At 47.9% G+C, this 18069-nt stretch overlaps 1 protein-coding gene across 1 annotated transcript in view; it reads left to right on the top strand.

The window, feature by feature from the left end:
- The window catches only part of ZNF664 (zinc finger protein 664), a 41659-nt gene extending 28471 nt beyond the window's left edge, over positions 1–13188 (top strand). Inside the window, exons 4-6 of the mRNA XM_019814447.3 lie at positions 4482–4647; positions 11928–11993; positions 12097–13188. Coding sequence (XP_019670006.2) covers positions 4482–4647; positions 11928–11993; positions 12097–12120 — 256 coding nt within the window. The 3' untranslated portion in view covers positions 12121–13188. The remainder of the gene's footprint in view (positions 1–4481; positions 4648–11927; positions 11994–12096) is intronic.
- The last annotated feature ends 4881 nt before the right edge of the window (positions 13189–18069 follow it).

Genomic DNA, 18069 nt, shown 5'->3' with positions numbered 1-18069 from the left:
CTGGGTGGCGGGGCAGTCATCTACACAGAAGATACTAAACGTGGAATGAGCCAGAACGTAATAGGGAACTGGGAACGTGAGGTTCTTCTTATAAAATACTTCCCAGTAATTAAGGGACCTAGAAGTTGCTTTGGATTTCACACTTACTAGTCTAGCGCATCATCATCTGAGCTCGTGCTCATCTTTGTTGAGTCTTCTCCAGACCTCCCGGACACAGTTGTCTGCTCTGTAGACATGTGAGGAAGATTAATCACGTGGCTACTTCAACCCATTGCAGTTAGTGGTGGTTATTTTTGGGTGAGTGTGGAAGCATAGACATACCTTCTTGCCCATTCTTGTTTTTATCCTTCCCAGAAAGTGTGCCCTTGTCCCTTGGAGTGAAAAAACTATAACCCACATGTTCTGACAGATCCGGTTCTAGATAGGAAGTTAGGTTGGTCTCTGCTGAAATAGATTTAACTGACAAATTAGAGTCAGCTACCAGAAAGTAGGATTATTTATACTTAATGCTTTGTAGGAAGTCTTGCAGCCATAAAACTGTAGAAAGACCTGTAGTACTTTCTGTATTTCTATGTAGTTTGCGTGATTCTATTTTCTCAAAAACCAGAAAAGAGGTAATTTTCACTTGACTTTATGACAGAGTAATTATGGAGTTATTTTTAAATGACTAGATTTCCTGCGCCAGCAGTCTGAATTTCAGAGAATACATTCGAGATGAAAAAACAAAAAAGGGCGTCCAGAGAGCAACGGTAGCGATGCGCCGTGAGCAGGCCCCGCTGGGACAGGGGACCGACGAGCCAGAAGTGTGCAGTGTGGGTGTGTGAGGTGTGCTGGCGGGAGCGGACGGAGCGCTCTGACTCCATCCAGGCTCTCTGTTGCCTTGAGAAACGGGGGGCTCGGGACCCTGTGCTGGAGGTGAGGGCGAGGTGGGCCGGAGGCCGTGGGTTGCCAGGTACTCCGGCAGCCTTCAAGGCTCAGTCGAAGTTGTTGACACGGAAACGTGGGTCACGATCTTCCCTGTCAACGCACAAAGGCCGAAGTTTGTATTGGGAGAGGTGACGGTCTCTTCCAGGTGGACAGCCACTTTGCCCTCTGACCGTCTCCGTCTGGCAAAACCCCAGTCCCGCGGACACTCGCCTGTTGGCCTTCACGCCGCGCCCGAGGGACGGGCCCCTCCCGTGTTCCCTCTGCTCGCTCCACACAGCCGTTTCAGACCATCTTGTGCAACCCCAAGCCCTCCAGCCCCCCATCTGCCCTCCCCTCCTCTGCACATGACCTTGCTTCCTGCCGGCCGGGACCTGGCAGCTTCCCACCCTCTCCCACGTCTTGCTGCCTCCCTCTGCTACAGTGGGTGGCTGGCCTCCCCCTCTCAGGCTGCCTTTCTGGGTCTCCGTGGGCCTTTCCAGGATGTCTTTTCTCCCATATTTTGCCTATCCCTTTGAGTGGAATTCTTCCCATTTCTGTTTCTTTCCTGAACTTTTCCTGGAAGCATCACTACAGATAGCCCCCAGCTGTAGGGGACAGCTTGATGAGTGTTCACAGCCCTGACATAAACACACCTGTGTAAACCAGAGACCGGCCTAGGCAGCCGTGTGGCCGGGACCCCCGGGCCCCTGTGCTCCTTTCCGCGTGGAGCTCCTCTGCCCTCTCGGTTCCTGACGGCGTAGATTAACTTTGCCTGTGTTGAACTCTGTGTGAATGGAGACATGCAGGATGTCCTCTTAATGTTGGCGGGTACTCCACTTCTCCCCAGGTGACCTCATTCCAGCCCCTGCTTCGGTGTTCATAGTTCACAAATTTGTATCTGATCAAGTGCTGCCGCCTTCTCTGAGTGCCAGTTTCTTTCATTCAGCTACTGTCCCCAACATCTACTTTTCGATATTTTACAAATGTCAAAAATCGGAGTCCTGTTCTTCATCTCCAAACCTAGGTTTTCTTAGAGTTTCCTGTCTTAATGAATGGCTCCACCTCCACCTGGTTGTTTACACGGAAAACGGAGCGGTCGTCCTGGGCATCTCTTCTTCCCTCACGCATTTGTTCCGTCCACCAGGCCGCCTGATTTTTCTATGCTAAGTATGTCTTAAAAACATCCACTTCCTTTTATCTCCACCGCTGCTCTGGTGCAGGTTACCATTCTTTATAACCCGGCCTCCCGAGGTGACCTCTGACATGTTGGCCCCCCGGCTTTTCCTGTTCTCCTGCTTTCCTCTCACCTGTTGACTCTACTTTAGTCACAGTTGTCTATTTAAAAATGCAAGTGATGGGGCGCCTGGGTGGCTCAGTCGGTTAAGCATCTGACTTGGGCTCGGGTCATGGTCTCACGGTTCATGGGTTCGAGCCCCGTGTTGGGCTCTGTGCTGACAGTTCGGAGCCTGGAGCCTGCTTGGGATTCCGTGTCTCCTTCTCTCTCTACCCCTCCCCTGCTCGCACTCTGTCTCTGTCTCTCAAAAATAAATAAATGTAAAAAAAAAAAAGTTTTTTTTTTAAACTGCAAGCGATGTTCCCACTTTAAAATATACAAAAACTAACTACCACTTCAGTGGCTTTCCGTTGCCCTTAGAGTAAAGATCAAGCCCCACAACTTCAGCGCCATCTCCCCTTTCTCACCACGCACAGTGACCCCTCTGGGCCCCTTTTCTCTCCTAGATGCCTTGCTCCCTCCCATGGTCTGTTGTGGATGCTGTGCCTTCAGGTTGAGTGTCTCCTGTAGATCTGAGCTCCAACTCTTGCTTCTTCAGGGCAGTCTTCCCCGACCCTCCTGACCAGGTCGGTCCCACTGCCCTTGGAGTCATGGGCTCCCCGAGTGCCACCCAGGGCTGCTTCTTAGCACTTAGCATAGTTTGGGTTTTACGTTTCTTGTGGACATCTTTGATGATGTCTGTTTCCCCATTAGATGGTCATTTCCGCATGACCATCTAGGTGTGTTTGTGTTGAGGGCACACACGCTCAGTAAACATCTGTTGCTTGGTGACCTGTGGAAGACAGAGACGAAGGAGTCTTAGATGTCCTCTGAATTCACTGGTTCTCTGCTGTTCTTGCTGGTTGGAGCTGGCATTTAAGAGGCAGGGAGAGGAAGACAGCAAACAAGGAAATGCATCCCTACATACACAGACTAACTGGGGCGGTTGTCCATGAGGAAAAGTGAGAAAACCCAGCAGAATGATGTGCTGCAGGGTAGGAGGCGAATCAGTCTAAATTGGTTAATGGAGCCGCCCTCTGAGAAGGCCCCGCCGATGCTCTCACTGCTGAGAAGATGCCAGCTCGCGGGGGATCAGGGAGACGCGTGGGCAGGGGAGTGTTTGAGGTGCTGAGGGGGATCAGGCTTGGTGAGTTTGAAGACTGGAAAGGGGACGAGTGAGGTGGTGTGTGGTGTGCAAGAGGATGTGGTGGTGAGACTGGGTGTCCCCCGTGTGCCCCGGTGAAAGGAGCATGCATTTTAAAGAGCAGTGGAGGGTTAAGATCGAAGCAGGGGCGTGGCACGATCTTATTTACGTTTTTAAAAGGTTGGGTTGACGCCTTGTGGAGGCGCAAGAGCGAAGCCGAGAGGTGGTGGATTGAGCAGCTAGGGGCTTCGTCTGAGCTGGGCCCGGGTGGTTGTCGTGGCTGCGGAGACAGGCTGGGCAGGTAGACAGAAGTCATGGAGGGAGGCAGGTTTGGCGAAGAGGAAGTCACGTGGGCTCCCCGCGTGGATGCTTCTTGGACGGAAGAGTCAGGAGGGAGCAGGCTGAGGGCTTAGGTTTGGGGACACTTTCTGTGATGTAGTCCTGGGCTGGAGGTAAGACTTGGGAGTTGACATCAAGATGGTATCTTAGGCCGTGTGACTGGGTGAGATTACTTGGAGAGAGGTTATAGATCTGGAAAAGAAGGGGGCCCCCCGTTGGAGCCCCGAGGCACCCCAACATTTAGAAGTCCAGCAGAAGAGGAGTGTCCAGCAAAAGAAACACGGAGTGGCTCATGAGGGAGCAGGGTGGCTGACAAGGAGGGGACGTTAGTGTAGGCCACGGACAGGAGGTGTGTCGTGGTCCTGTCTGGTGGACGAGGACAGTGCCCGTTGAAGGTCACAACAGCCTGGATAAGAGTGGTTTTCAGTGAGGGTAGAGACAGACGCCTGGCGGAGAGAATGTGACGCACGAAGCTCTCGGGGAGTTTTGCTGTGCAGGAGAGCAGGTATTTGGGCGGATAGGTGGGGCGGGGCTGTGGGATCCAAAGAAGTCTGTTTGAGGAAGGAGGGGCAGAGAACATGTTTGTATGGGACGGACCAGCGAGTGGGACAGAACTGTTGATGACACGGAGAGTCATTGCAGGATTTGATTTTGAGGAGGCCTCGGAAATGCTGACGGGGCACACGTGGCAGGACTGGCCCGTGAGGAGCAGGAAGGAGGAGGAAGGAGGCAGAGCGCACAGGTGTAGATGCGGCCTGTGGGAGAGTGAGGACGCTGTCGTCCCGTTGTTCCTGTTTTCTCAATACGTTACCTTGGCAGGTTACCAGCCCCGAGAGAGGGAGGTGGAGGGGATCCAGGAGATTCGAGGAGAAAGGAGGACACTGGGGACGTTGCTGTCGTGACTGCAAAGCGGCAACTGAAAATCCTGGAAAGCGTGTACCGAAGGCTTTCAGAAGAATTTGTGGAGGCCTGGTGCCCACCCGAGGTTTGTCATCGTGAATTCAGGAAAGCCCGGCGTCATTCGGCTGCTTTGGGTGCCCGTATGGATAGGTGGAGAATTGGATTTAAGTAAGGTCGGGGTGTTATTAAAATGGTGTGACAGGGAGAAGGTGACAAGAGAGTTAACGGTGAGCGAGGAAGAGGCGTTCTCCTGATGGACGGAAGTGGAGTGAGCGGGTGACAGGAGAAGAGGAAAGGTTATTGCTTGTGAGTCTGCGGGCGAAAGACTGCTGGAGTCGGAGCCGGCAGGGGACGAAGCACCAGGCGGCCAGAGGGTGGCTTGCTGTTGAACAGACTTCGGAGACGGTGCAGTTACTGGTGATGACAGAAACGAGGTACGGCCTCGGAACCGTGATGGAGGAGGAGGGTGGCCGGTGAGAGGGGTGGGGCTGCAGAGTCTGCGCCAGGAAAGGAAGTGGGAGAAAAAGGCAGACAGGGTCTCGTTAGCGGGACAGAAAATGATTAAAAGCAGACTGGAGGTCCTGTGGGAACAAAGGAAAGGTTCCGTCAGATTAGCAGAGTCAGAAAGCTGGAAGGGCAGGGCGTTGTGGTCACATGATAGGGTTTCACTGAAGACACGTCAGCTGCTGTCACCGCATTTGTGTCCTAGGTCCCCATCCGTGTAGTGATGTGCCCGAGTTTGCCTGGCTCCGTGATGCCTGTGCAGGCAAAGTTTCTTTAGCTCTGTGATTCAGAGTGCTGGTTGCCGGTGTGTATCTTTCTCCTGAATCTCTTTCCACCTTCACTACAGGGATCTCCTGGGCAGAGGCTTACCGCTTTTCTTTCTGTTACGGAAAATTTCAGATAAACTCAAAAGTAGAGGAAGTAACAAAATGTACTTCTGTGTACCCTTCATCCAGGTTCAAAACCTATCATCATACGTCGCTATTCTTGCTTTATGTACTCCTTTGCGTCTTTGTTCGCATAAGAAGCCAGTTTATCCACTGAGTTAGGTTCTGCGGGTGACTCTAGGTTCACGTGAGTATTGGCACCTTACTGAGCACTTGCGCAGCCTGCATTTCAGAAAGGAAGAAAGTACGTCCTACAGATGTGTGTCCTTGAGTCTCCAAAGCATGCTCTTTTACATCATGGCTGACTGAGAGCATACAAAATGTCTTTTTGTGATAGGCCAGTACACCTGCATCATCCTGATTATTTTCAAAGGATATAGATGCAAAATCACGTTAGGTGACTTACTCGCCTGGTGTTCTAAGACTAAGTGGAAACACACTTCTAAATCCCTTTCATTCCTTTGGTGGGACTTTGTTCACACAGCATCTGCCCTGCATCTTCTATCCCCAGTCTTTTGAAAGGCATTACTGTCCTGTCCCTACACCAAACCTTCTTCTCCCTCAGCAGCCCCCACCTCTCGTCTATCGTCGGTGCCAACAAGACACGGTCCCCGGTCTCCCTGGGTGTGGTCTTGTGTCCAATGGCATTGCCTTCCACAAGCCTGTTTCTTCACAGGTCTGGCTGGGAGGATTCAGTGGCTCTGCAGTGGTTTTCTCTTCTCTGTCAGTGGTGCCGGGCCTGGGACGGGTGCCTTTGTACTTCCTGTATCACAGTCCATCTCTGTCAGAATCGCGCCGCGAAACATTTCGCAGCATCTGGCTTCACGCCTGTGCGCTAAGTCTGACGTCGAGGCGTTTGGCTTCTTATTCCTGTAGGAGTGTAACTGGATTTTTCTCCCCTGCTGAATCAGGGTGATTAGTCTTGATCTTATGTCTAGATTATACTGAGTGTGATCCAGCTTTCTGGAACATCGGTCACAGTTTCCTGACCTCCCCCTCCGTGGTTGGCATTCTTCTGATACCTCCGTCGTCCCAGCACAGTGGGCCCCTGTGGGAGGCCATCTCTCCACGTGTTGTACTCCTCGGCATCTCTGTTCTCCAGCACCTGCCCTGTGAAGACAGGGTCCTTCTGCTCTGAGTTCCTGGTTTGCAACTGTAGGATCATTTAAACAAGAAATTCATGAAAAACTAGTGTACTTTTTTCCCAGGCAAAATCGTATTTTTTGGTTGGCCGTGTAAAAGAGCAATATATGTAAAAAGTACGTGCAAAAGTGTGTTTAATCAGGTTTTCAAAATCCACATCCACGCCTCCTAGCACAGCATCCTGAGCACCTTCTAGGGTCGAGAGGCTCTTATGTGTACGTTCTGCATCAGACTCTGGCTCAAGTTTTAGAGGGAAATCGGTGTCCTTGCTCTGTTCGGACTGTTGATGTTTGCACCCTGCAGGTGTGACCAGAGGGGGCCCCTTCCCCAACGAGCGAGCGTGTCTGCCTGCGAGGAAAATGAAGGCCAGGGCGGGGGCCCAGTGTGTCTTCCACAACTTCCAGACTGTGGTGGAGTTTTAGCATTGCCTCTTGGTCTGGGATGGAGAGTGCTTGTCCTGAGCAGCCCTCAGAGGGGCCATAGCCCTGATCTCCTAGCTGTGAATCCCGCGCCTCCACCTCCAGGTGGCCCTTCCCAGGCCAGCACCCAGAGACTCCTTTTTAACCTCTGGTGTCTCAAGCATCGGGTGTTAGCTTGCTGATCCCTCATTTTTAGCGGTACTGAGAGGTCAGTGCTGATTTGGGTGTTGCTTGGTGTCACAATGTTTAGATGAGGCAAAGATTTCAGTGGATAGAGGGAGGGCCCTTTTTCACGGAAGGTGGGGGTTGGGGGCACATGGGCTAAATTTAAGCAGTTTTTCTCTCAGTTCTCAGCTGAACTCTAACTTCCTGTTTGAGCAGTTCTTGCCCACTGTAGGTTGAACCCCCAGACTGCTGGGGGCACTCCTGAGGTCTCATGTGGAGAGACTGAACGTTGCCCTGGGCAGTGTCAGGTGACCTCAGGGCAAGGTTCCTTCCTCCTGGGGTCGGAAAGGTGGTCCCGCAGTCCTGTCGGCTGTCCCCTTCAGCGCTCTTACGGGACGGGACGTTGGATATGAGACGTGTCTTAAGTGAGAGAATCTTGGGAGCATGTGATTTGGGATCTGTAGGATTTTTTTTAGCTCGTATTTGCTATCTTGCTTTCTAGTCTCCTTTGTATGTATAGATGCAGTGGGGCAGGTGGTGGTTAGGAAAGTTTATGGCGGGGAGGCTTTTTGTGTTGTTTGTCCTTCTCTTCATTGGTTCGTCACATGGAAGATTGGCTGGAGTTCTTCTTGCTTTATCTTTTTTTCTCTTTTTCCTGAAGAATGTAGCTAGCCCTGCCCCCGCCCCACGTGGTAAGACTTGCAGGTATGTCTAAGCATTTCTGCCTGGAGAGAGGGGTGCCTGATTCCTCCTCGAGGGAAACTCTGGTGGAGTTCAGACAGGAATTTCATGTGCCTGAGCTTTGGTGTGGAGATTCCGCCTTCTGAGCAGTTAGTTCCGACGGGCGTCCCGACCCTCACTACTTCTCTTTCCAAGTGAGGAGAGCCACACGGCGTCCAGGCCAGCCGGTGAGGGACAGAGGGCAGGGTGTGGCAGTGTGCCTTTGTCTTCCTGCCCTGAAGCCCTGGACGCCTCTCTCTCCAGGTACATGCAGTACTACGCACATTTTCTCACGCTCAGGGTTGGTTGGGGAAGTCAGCTATTCGGGGGAATCCTATTTGTTTAGTTGTTTCTGGTTCTGGGATTGGTTTGTTGCTGCAGCAGCAGGAAAAGAATGTCTTCTCTGCATTAACTGATTTTTTGTCATAAAAATTTTCAAATACACGGGTATAACATTGTACTTATCATTTATCCATCATCGTGTATCCATTACCTAGATTCAACAGTTACAGTGATTTTGCCACGTATGCCTTATCTGTCCTTTTTTTTTTTTTTTTTTTTTTTAACATTTTTATTTTTGAGAGACAGAGCGTGAGCAGGGGAGGGGCAGAGAGAGAGGGAGACACAGAATCCGAAGCAGGTTCCAGGCTCTAGGCTCTAAGCTGTCGGCACAGAGCCCGGCGCGGGGCTCTATAACTCACGAACCGTGAGATCATGACCTGAGTCGAAGGCGGACGCTTAACCCACTCAGCCACCCAGACGCCCCAATTATCTGTCCTTTTTTACTGTCTTTTGTTTGTTTGTTTGTTTGCTGAAGCATTTGAAGACTCGTCTCCGATATCATGTCACTACATTCCTGCAAGCTCCACTGTACATCTTTGAAAACACTGCCATTTGCACGACTGTAGGGGCAGTAAGACACCTAACACAGTTGGCCGTGTTCCTTGTATAATCTGATACCCCATCCCTCATCATGTTTCCTTCGTTGTCTCCTTTCAGCAGCTGTTTCATTTGAATCAGATTCCAAAGAAGGACCTCATATTACATTGCATTGTTAGGCCTTGTGTCTGTTTAGGCCTGCGTCTCGAGCAGCTCCCCCCACCGCTCCCCATTTCCAGGGCATGTACTTGTTGGAACAGTGGGCAGCCGTCCTGTGGACTGGCTCCTATTTTCGTATTTTTCTGCTTGCTTTCTGCCATTTCTTCTCGTACCTTTATATAAAAATGTTTAAAGTCTGGGTTACGTACCAGTTCAATCTTTCAGCAAGAATGTTTCGAAGTGATGCTGTGTGTTTCCTGTGTTTCCTGTCAGTCACATGCAGGGCTACACACAGGTCTGCTTGCTCCTCTTTGAGTGGTGCTAAGATTGATGAGTGGGTTTAGGTGATGACAGCCCGATCCTCGCAATGTCGAGTTTCTGGTCATGGTCACGTATTTCATTAGGGTTATGCATTTCCTCGCTGGGTTGTCACATGACCTCAAAAGATAGTTCACAGAGGGAAGATAGGATGGACGCACAGTTCTTTCCTTTTAATTGCCGGTTTTTAGGGTAAAAAGTTGGTGCCCTAGTTACTTCCAGTTTTGCTCAGTGCCTTGAATCTCTGTCTCTCTGCCTCTGTCTGTCCCTGTCTTTGTCTCTCTGCTCCCCGCCACCCCCATTCCCCACCCCTGAAATCAGTGTAAACTTGTGAACTTTTGTATATTTAATTTGCTTCAGTAGATTGCATTCATTATTCCTTTTTGGATGCTCAGTTGTCCCATTTTTGGCCAGTGGGAGTCTCTTCATAAATTGGCATTGCTGTTCCTTTGGCATGAGTCTCTTGCTTTCTGGCATAACAGGATGTCCCAGCCTCATTTTGTAAAATGCTCTGGCCTTGAAATCAGCTGTTCCTCCAGGGATCCCTGTGCCTTTTGGTGGAGAAGGGTGTTTTGCTGTTGATTGTCACTGCTTCTAGGTCTTTCTGGTGGATAAAGCTAGAAAAGCCATGAATTCAAACTGATAAATTTTATGTTGTACAATTTTTTCCTTCACTTTGGTTTTATGTTTGTATCTGGTTTATCTTAACATTGAATCTTGGTTCCTCACAACGATCGCAAAATTACTTACTTGCGTGATCCTAATTTATACACCAGTGTAAACGACACACCAGTGTTGTTATAACTAACAAGCTACTGAAAGAAGTTTGATTTCTTTGCGGCTTCGTTTGTTGACAGAGCGTGTCCCTCTGAGTACAGCACACTAAGTGTGGATGTTACCGACTTGAAAAGTCATTCTTTTTGTTTTAAAATTTTAGGGATTGTTTTCCTTTTTTTGGACTTAGTTTATTTTTGGAATATATATAAACATGTTTCCAAAGCTGAAACGACATGATAAGGTACGTTTGGAAACGTTTGACTTCATCTTTGTCTCCTTCGTCTCCACAGATAACTGCTTACCTTCGGTTTTGTGTTATCTTCCCTGTTAATTTGTGTACATGATGTAAATAAACACACATCCGCATTTGCATCCTTGCTTGGCACAAAAGTCAGCGTGTTATATATACCCTTCTGTGTCTTGCTTTGTTCGTGAAACAGCATGACCGGGGTCTGCTCCGTCTCAGTGCATAGTATTCTTCCTCGTTCCTCTTTTTGAACAGCCAAGCAGCATTTTATTGTGAGGATTAACTAGAGTTCGTTGGACCGGTGGGCTGTGCATAGGCCGTGGGTTGTCTGCAGTTTTGCTGTGTCAGGTACTGCCTCACTGAGTAACCTGGGACATCAGTCACTTCCTGCTTTTACCAATATATCTGGGGATGGAAGTATGTGTTACAGAACAGAGGGTAGATGCATATCTAATTTGTCCAGCCGTTGGCTATATTGTTGCTGAAATTAGTTCAACTTCAAAATCCTAACACTTCCACTTAAAAGCAGTCCAATTTATTTTGCCATTTTATTGTTAAAGACATCTCTTCGTTTGCCCGTCGCCCTGTCTTTGTATGGAGCATATTATTGAAAGTGTTCAAGAAGATCTGTTGATTTCATTTAATGAATTAATTGAAGTGTCACTTACTGACTATAGATTACAGGGGGTGAAAAGATTGGTAAAACATGGTCCTACACCTCACAGGAGTTCAGAGTTCAGATAGAATATTTTGGGATCTGTTTTCTTTGTTTCCTGATCATTCTCTTTGTTGTATATTTTGTCCCATGTTGGTCATCAAAAGACTGGTAATAAGGCACTGGGAAATGTGCCTTTATCTGCTGTACCAGAATGAGGCAAGATGTGCCTGTTGGGGGACGAGAGGGTGTTGGGAAATATTCCATAGATGCATATGCAGCACGTATGAATTGAACACCTCCCCTTCACCAGAATGTAACAGTGAGCAGCACACACAGTTCCTCGCTCATGGCATTTACATCTTAGTACAGGAGATCTATCAAAAACCAAGGAACAGTGAGAAAATTACAAGTTATATGTGCTTTGAAGGAATCAAACAAGAGGTAAAAAGAGAGTCTCAGCAAGGGGCCTTCTTTAGGTAAGGGAGGGGCAGCTGACACAGCAAGGCCCACACAAGGTCGGGCAGAAAGCATTTCAGGCCCTAGCTTGGGGTGTTGCGAACTGAAATAGGAAGCACAGCGAGGTGTGGGGGAGAGTTGGAGGTAAGGTCATGCAGGGCCTTGGGTATTCACTTAAAGGTTTGGATTTTAATTACATCAGGAAACCAGTGAGGACAATTAAACAAGGGAATGGCATTCGATACCACTTTGTCATATATTTATTCTTCCTGTAGGCCAGAAGGCTACTCAAATCTGATGTTTTAGGTCTAAAGCAGCACTGTCCTTTCTGAAGTTCAAAGTGGAGATAGTTTTCCTTCTTGCTCCTTTATGCAAGACAGCTGCTTCTCACATTCAGGTCTTCTGAGGATTTCTTTACTTTTTCAATAATATTCCCTTGACGATGTTTAGATAATTACAATAAGTGGTTGTAAGTGGATTATATATACTTGGGCTATGAACAGGAGCATGATATCTACAAATTCTCTTCTTCAGACCTGCAAATCTAAGAGATACATCTCTCTGGAAGATAAGAGAGCTTCTTCCTCGAGATCAAAAAAGGTCTGTATTACTGTGTCACATTTATATGAAATTAATTATGGAACCAGTAGCATTTGCCGGAAAAGAGGCATTTTCAATATATTTGCTTATGTTTTCGTTACAGGAGACTGGAGTGATACCCATGTAGGGAATCCCCAGAAGGAAGGATTGGCACACGTGGAACCCAAGGAGCTTGCTTCCTGGGAAGGCTTCTGTCTGATGTGTAGGAGGCAGAATGTCATACTGACTCTTCAAGGGGAGGCTACAGGGGATCGAGATCAACACGCAGTATCTCACCCTCCACCACAGGGGACACTGTGCGGTCCTTCTTCTAGAAGTGGGAAGTACGAGATTGTTCTACAAGAAGAAGATTCCGGGGGCTTAAAAACGCAGAGGTTTGCACCTTGGGAGCCCCTTGGAATGTTGACAACTCAGGATCTGAAGGAAAGTTCTGTGTTCATGAGTTACAGAATTCATGTGGGAGTAAATGTCACTTTATGATCAGTAATAATACCGAGTGAGGAGCACTATGCAGGAAGAAACCTTCCATAGAAAGACGGGCAGGGAGAAGCTTAGGCCAACCATAGCCCTACCGAATAGAGCAAGCCTGAGATAAACTGCCAGGATGGCCAAATAAGAGACTCTATGAAATAGCAATCCTTCAACTATAGTAGTCGTAAGGAAATTTCCTCCTCTAAATCACGATACCAAATAGGAAAAATGATCTACAAGTGCCCCATGTGTAGGGAATTTTTCTCTGAGAGAGCAGATCTTTTTATGCATCAGAAAATCCACACTGCTGAGAAGCCCCACAAATGTGATAAGTGTGATAAGGGTTTCTTTCATATATCAGAACTTCATATTCATTGGAGAGACCACACAGGAGAGAAGGTCTATAAATGTGATGATTGCGGTAAGGATTTTAGTACTACAACAAAACTTAACAGACATAAGAAAATCCACACAGTGGAGAAGCCCTATAAATGCTATGAGTGTGGCAAAGCCTTCAATTGGAGCTCACATCTTCAAATTCACATGAGAGTTCATACAGGTGAGAAGCCCTATGTCTGTAGTGAGTGTGGAAGGGGCTTTAGTAATAGTTCAAATCTTTGCATGCATCAGAGAGTCCACACGGGCGAGAAACCCTTTAAATGTGAAGAGTGTGGGAAGGCCTTCAGGCATACTTCTAGCCTCTGCATGCATCAGCGAGTTCACACAGGAGAGAAACCCTATAAATGTTATGAGTGCGGGAAGGCCTTCAGCCAGAGTTCGAGCCTCTGCATCCATCAGAGGGTGCACACTGGGGAGAAACCCTATAGATGTTGTGGGTGCGGGAAGGCCTTCAGCCAGAGCTCAAGCCTCTGCATCCACCAGAGAGTGCACACTGGGGAGAAACCTTTTAAATGTGATGAGTGTGGGAAAGCCTTTAGTCAGAGCACCAGCCTCTGCATTCACCAGAGAGTACACACAAAGGAGAGAAACCATCTCAAAATATCAGTTATATAGAGTGTTTTGCTAACAGTTAAAATTCTTAAAACCCATAAGTGCCACTAGGAAGGAAACCCTGTAAATACCTACATTGACCCAAGAAATTTTTACAGCAAGCCCCAGCAGGACATTCTTTTTGAAGAGGCATATGTGAGGTTGGTTTTTCTGGTTTCTGTTTGTTTGTTTGTTTTGTTTTTTGGATTCATGCCAAGTATGTTCCACGACTTGACTTTGAATCTGGAATCCCTCTGAGTGTCTGCCCCAGACGGGCTGTGAGGTCCCAGTCATGGGTGTGTGTTTCCTGGGATTTGGGCATGATGCCTCAGTACTTGGAAATACTACACAGGAAACCGTGATCGTTGCCCAGCCTCCTGAGTCACCCTCTGTCTATGCTTTACTTAAAAGTTATCCCGGTGATTCCCCCTTCGGGAGCTCATGCCCTTCCTTCTCTTGATTCAAACATACTGGTTAATGAATGCATTTGAAGATGGACAGCTCCCACTGAGATAGTGTTCTGGTATTTCTGAGGTTCTCACTTGATTCAGCCCCCACATATCTTTCCATATATCCCATTATTTCTGAACCCACTTTACCTGTGTGTCCTCAAAACACCCATAAATATCCACCCCTTCCTAGATGGCATTAAATTTCATTTTAGATTTTAGGTGACTCATAATTTCCATTCACTGGCCTGTCAGAGAAATCATTGGCAGACATACATGCCCTTGAACTTTTCTTGAACTTTTCAAAAAAATTCTTGTGGATTCTGCTAATCACTGTGTCTCTATGTTAGACCTAATTTTCTAGTGGTTTCATCACATATTTTTAACTTGAATTTTTTTTTTTTTTTTTTTTTTTTTTTTTTTGGAAATAGCTGAATGTAAATAGGAAGAAGCAAGCAAGCAAAGTTAGAACTTTTCTCCATCCAGAATTGCCCTCTCGGGCTCCTCTTGTAACGCATGGAGCTCCTTACTAGCTAGGGGAGACCATAGGAGAAGTGGATGGTGGAAGGAGTCACGAATAATGTTTAGTCTCTCTAATTTTGGGCAATAATGTGTAGGAGTCCTCAGTACCTTCACTGAGGATTATGTATCCATTCATTTTTAGGCATGAATGTCTATGTTACTCTCTCCTTTCCTTTCTTCGTTCATTCAACAAGTATTTATTGAACACCTCCTATGTGCCAGGCACTGTGCTAGGTGCTGGGAATACCACTGAGTAAGACAGACAAGGGCCCTACTCTCATGGAGTTTACTTCTGGTGGAGGAGACGATACGCAAGTAAGCAAATACATAATGTAGTTTGAGATAGTGATTGAGTGCTATGAAGAAAATAAACTAGGGTGATGATTTAGAGTGGGGGTGGGTGGGGGTGGGGCATCATTAGACGGCAGTCAGGGAAGGCCTTTCTGAGGGTGGCATCGGAGGGAGCGTGCAAGGCTGGAGGCACTGGCCGGCCAGCCCGCCACCGCGCCTGCGTCTGTGGACTGGAAGGCGGCTGGGCGCTGGAGCGGAGCGAGCAGCGGGGAGGGGGGGGGATGCTGAGTTGCTCAGTATTCTGACGTTTATAGGCCCTTTTTTCTTTTCCCCTTCTTGTTCTTGCTCTTTTTTTTTTTTTTTTTTTTTTTTTTTTTTTTGTGGCTAGATTGATATTAAAAACTCATGTGGAAGGACTCAAGGAATGTTTAGAAGACCAAAAGTCCCCAATGACGAGAACAAAAAGCACCTAATTTTTAACTTTGTTTCTCTTCTCATTCCTGTTTCCATTGATTTCCCACATGTAGTCCTTATGCTCAGGAAGTCTTTGGGGGAAGTTAAGGGTCTTTGAAGCTCTGAAATGGGTGAGCAGGTTCACAGTGTCTGTCAACTGTCTTAAGAGGTTGGGAAATGAACTACCCAAAACAGTCGTCAAAATACTGAAACAAAGCTTGATTTTCTCTTCATATTTGAATTAAGTTTTTCTGTTTGACTGGAAGGGGTTTTTGTGTAACTAAAACCTCAAGGCATAAAGGAGATTTAAAAGGAGCACATAACTTAGTGGGTGGGCCATGAAACTAGAGATGGGGTTCGGGGGTAAATGTATCCCTGTTTGGATTTTCATCCGGATAGCTCTGTTCACAGCCTTTGGGAAGTCCCTCCTCCTGTGCGTCCTCCTTTCCCAGGAGAGGGCCAGCCGAGTCACTGGGGGAAGCCTCTTCCAGGCCTGACGCCCTCGACTACGATTTACTGTAGTGTCTTACCCTTGTCCATGTCGCGGTAGGCTGCGGTGTTAGAGAGCCGCCTAGACTTTTAGTTGGTAGAGAGACAGCTGAAATATCATCGGTAGGATTTTAGTTTTAGGAAAAATCAGTTTGATTTCTAGCTTTATTACTATTAGGTGTGTGAGCTTGGGCAAATCGCCTAATCGTGGAGTCTGGTTTTCTCACAAAATGAGGACATTAGGCTAAATGATTTCCGAGTTTCCAGCTAGTCCTAGAGTTCTATATTTCTACATAGTTGAATTATTTTATCATGCTGTTGCTGGGGGATATGACTAACACTTTTGAAGCTACTAATTTTATGTCGAGCTTTAAAGTCCATAATTGTTATCTTCGGAAAATATTATTTGACCTACAGTATGTCCAAATCAATTTAATAAAATCACTTTATAACAGGGTTCTGTGCTTGACACGTGGTTGTGTGAATTCAGTGGTCATGTGTTTTGTGTGTGTGAGGGGGAGGGGGAGAGAGAGAGCGGGCAATTGGGGATGGCTTGTGTATTACTGGGTATTATGCCTAGCGTGACCATATGATTTACTGCCCAAACTGGGCACTTAAGAGTATAGGGGGTGCTGTTAATGAGGACCACGGGCCTGGACTGGGACTGTCCCGGCAAATCAAGTTGTGAGGACACCATGGCCCAAACAAGTAACAAATGACTGAATTGCATCCGGAGTAATTCAGAGAGGAGGTGCAAGGTCTGTGGCAAACTGGAAAAAGCATGCCTTTCTGAAGGGATGGCCCCTGCTTGCCTGTAGCTGTTTATTTCCATGCTAGAATAGAGGCCAAAGGTTCCCACATGCTCTGCTCTTTTAAGAGAAAACCAGCAAGCTGAATTTTTAGATAAAATTTAATGTTTTAAAATGTTTTTTTTTTTTTTTTTTTTTTTTTTCAACGTTTTTTATTTATTTTTGGGACAGAGAAAGACAGAGCATGAACGGGGGAGGGGCAGAGAGAGAGGGAGACACAGAATCAGAAACAGGCTCCAGGCTCCGAGCCACCAGCCCAGAGCCTGACGCGGGGCTCGAACTCACAGACCGCGAGATCGTGACCTGGCTGAAGTCGGACGCTTAACCGACTGCGCCACCCAGGCGCCCCTGTTTTAAAATGTTTTAGATAAAACATGAGTTTTGAATGTCGGCAACAAATTCCTGGTCCCTGTGTGACCCGTGTTGGGTCATTTGTGTCACCTGCCTAGTGCCCACAGGCTTTTGTTTAACTTTGTGAAGCCCTGCTCTGGTCCCTGAAGGCTGTGGCCGACTCCTGCTGTGGTGGGACAGAAGTCCCAGGGGAAGCCACGCTGGCCCGTGCTCCGTGCCACAGGCTTTGGACGGTGCTTCTGGCGTCTGCTGGCTTTGAGGGGACAGTCTGCGTCCCACTCCGACTGTCAGAGGGGAAGCCGCCCAGACTGGCCTTTTGACGTGACAGGGTTTGGGAAGAGAGGTCACACGTGGGCTCAAGTGTCGCTCGCGGAGTCACTTTTGGCTCCTACTAAGATTTCGGATGTGAGAAAGAAGTCATGGCCGACTTCACAGCCCGCTGACCTGGGGACCCCTGAATAAGTGGCGAGTTGCTCCTTTAAGAACTGTATCGAGTCGGAGATCCCCAGACATCCAGATGGTCTGCTGTAGAAGACGGGTGCCCGGCCACCTCGAGGAAGTTGTCGGATTCTTTTGGGTCGTGTGAGCTTGAGCCTGATGTTTTCTGAGGGATTTCCCAACACTTGGTTCTGTTATCCTAAAGAATGTTGAATCGTGAAACAGTTTTTCTGTCCAACTCGCTGTTCTCAGGAATTTGAAAAACCAGGTGAATGGGAAGCAGATATCAGAAGCACTTGGAAAAAGTACTCAGTGGTGAGATCAAGCCCCGAGGGGAGAGATGAGGAAGAGGCGGGCACCACCACAGGCAGGAGCCAAACATAAACAGCGTCGCTGAGTTAAGATCGAGACCGCAAGAGATAGGAAAACTGAGCGTGGCAGAGCTCTTCCTCCGTGACCTTATGCAGCTCAACGTCTCCGAACCTCAGGTTTCTCACTGTAAGATGGTTTTGAAAATACCGAACTCCCAAAATAGTTGGGAGGACTAAATAAGCATGTATAAAGTGCCTAGCATTTCGTAATACGGCAGGAGAAAAGTAGTCCCACTCGTCTGTTTGGGAAGATGAGTCGTGTTCTTGGGGCTCCTCTGTTCTGCTGAGGCCCACTGGGATGGGTTTGGGCATCTAAATGTGGGGTAGGACCTGGAGAAGGTAGGCGGGACATGGTTTCTCCATGTGAGAAGAGCCGGAACAACTGGCCTCTCCCAGGATAGCCCGGGACAAGAAAGTAAGAGTAGAACTGGAAAGGTAGTGG

Source organism: Felis catus, chromosome D3 (assembly GCF_018350175.1).
Source record: "Felis catus isolate Fca126 chromosome D3, F.catus_Fca126_mat1.0, whole genome shotgun sequence".
NCBI lineage: Eukaryota > Metazoa > Chordata > Mammalia > Carnivora > Felidae > Felis > Felis catus.
The sequence above is the reverse complement of the archived record's forward strand: the minus strand, read 5'-3'. Positions and strand labels throughout refer to the sequence as shown.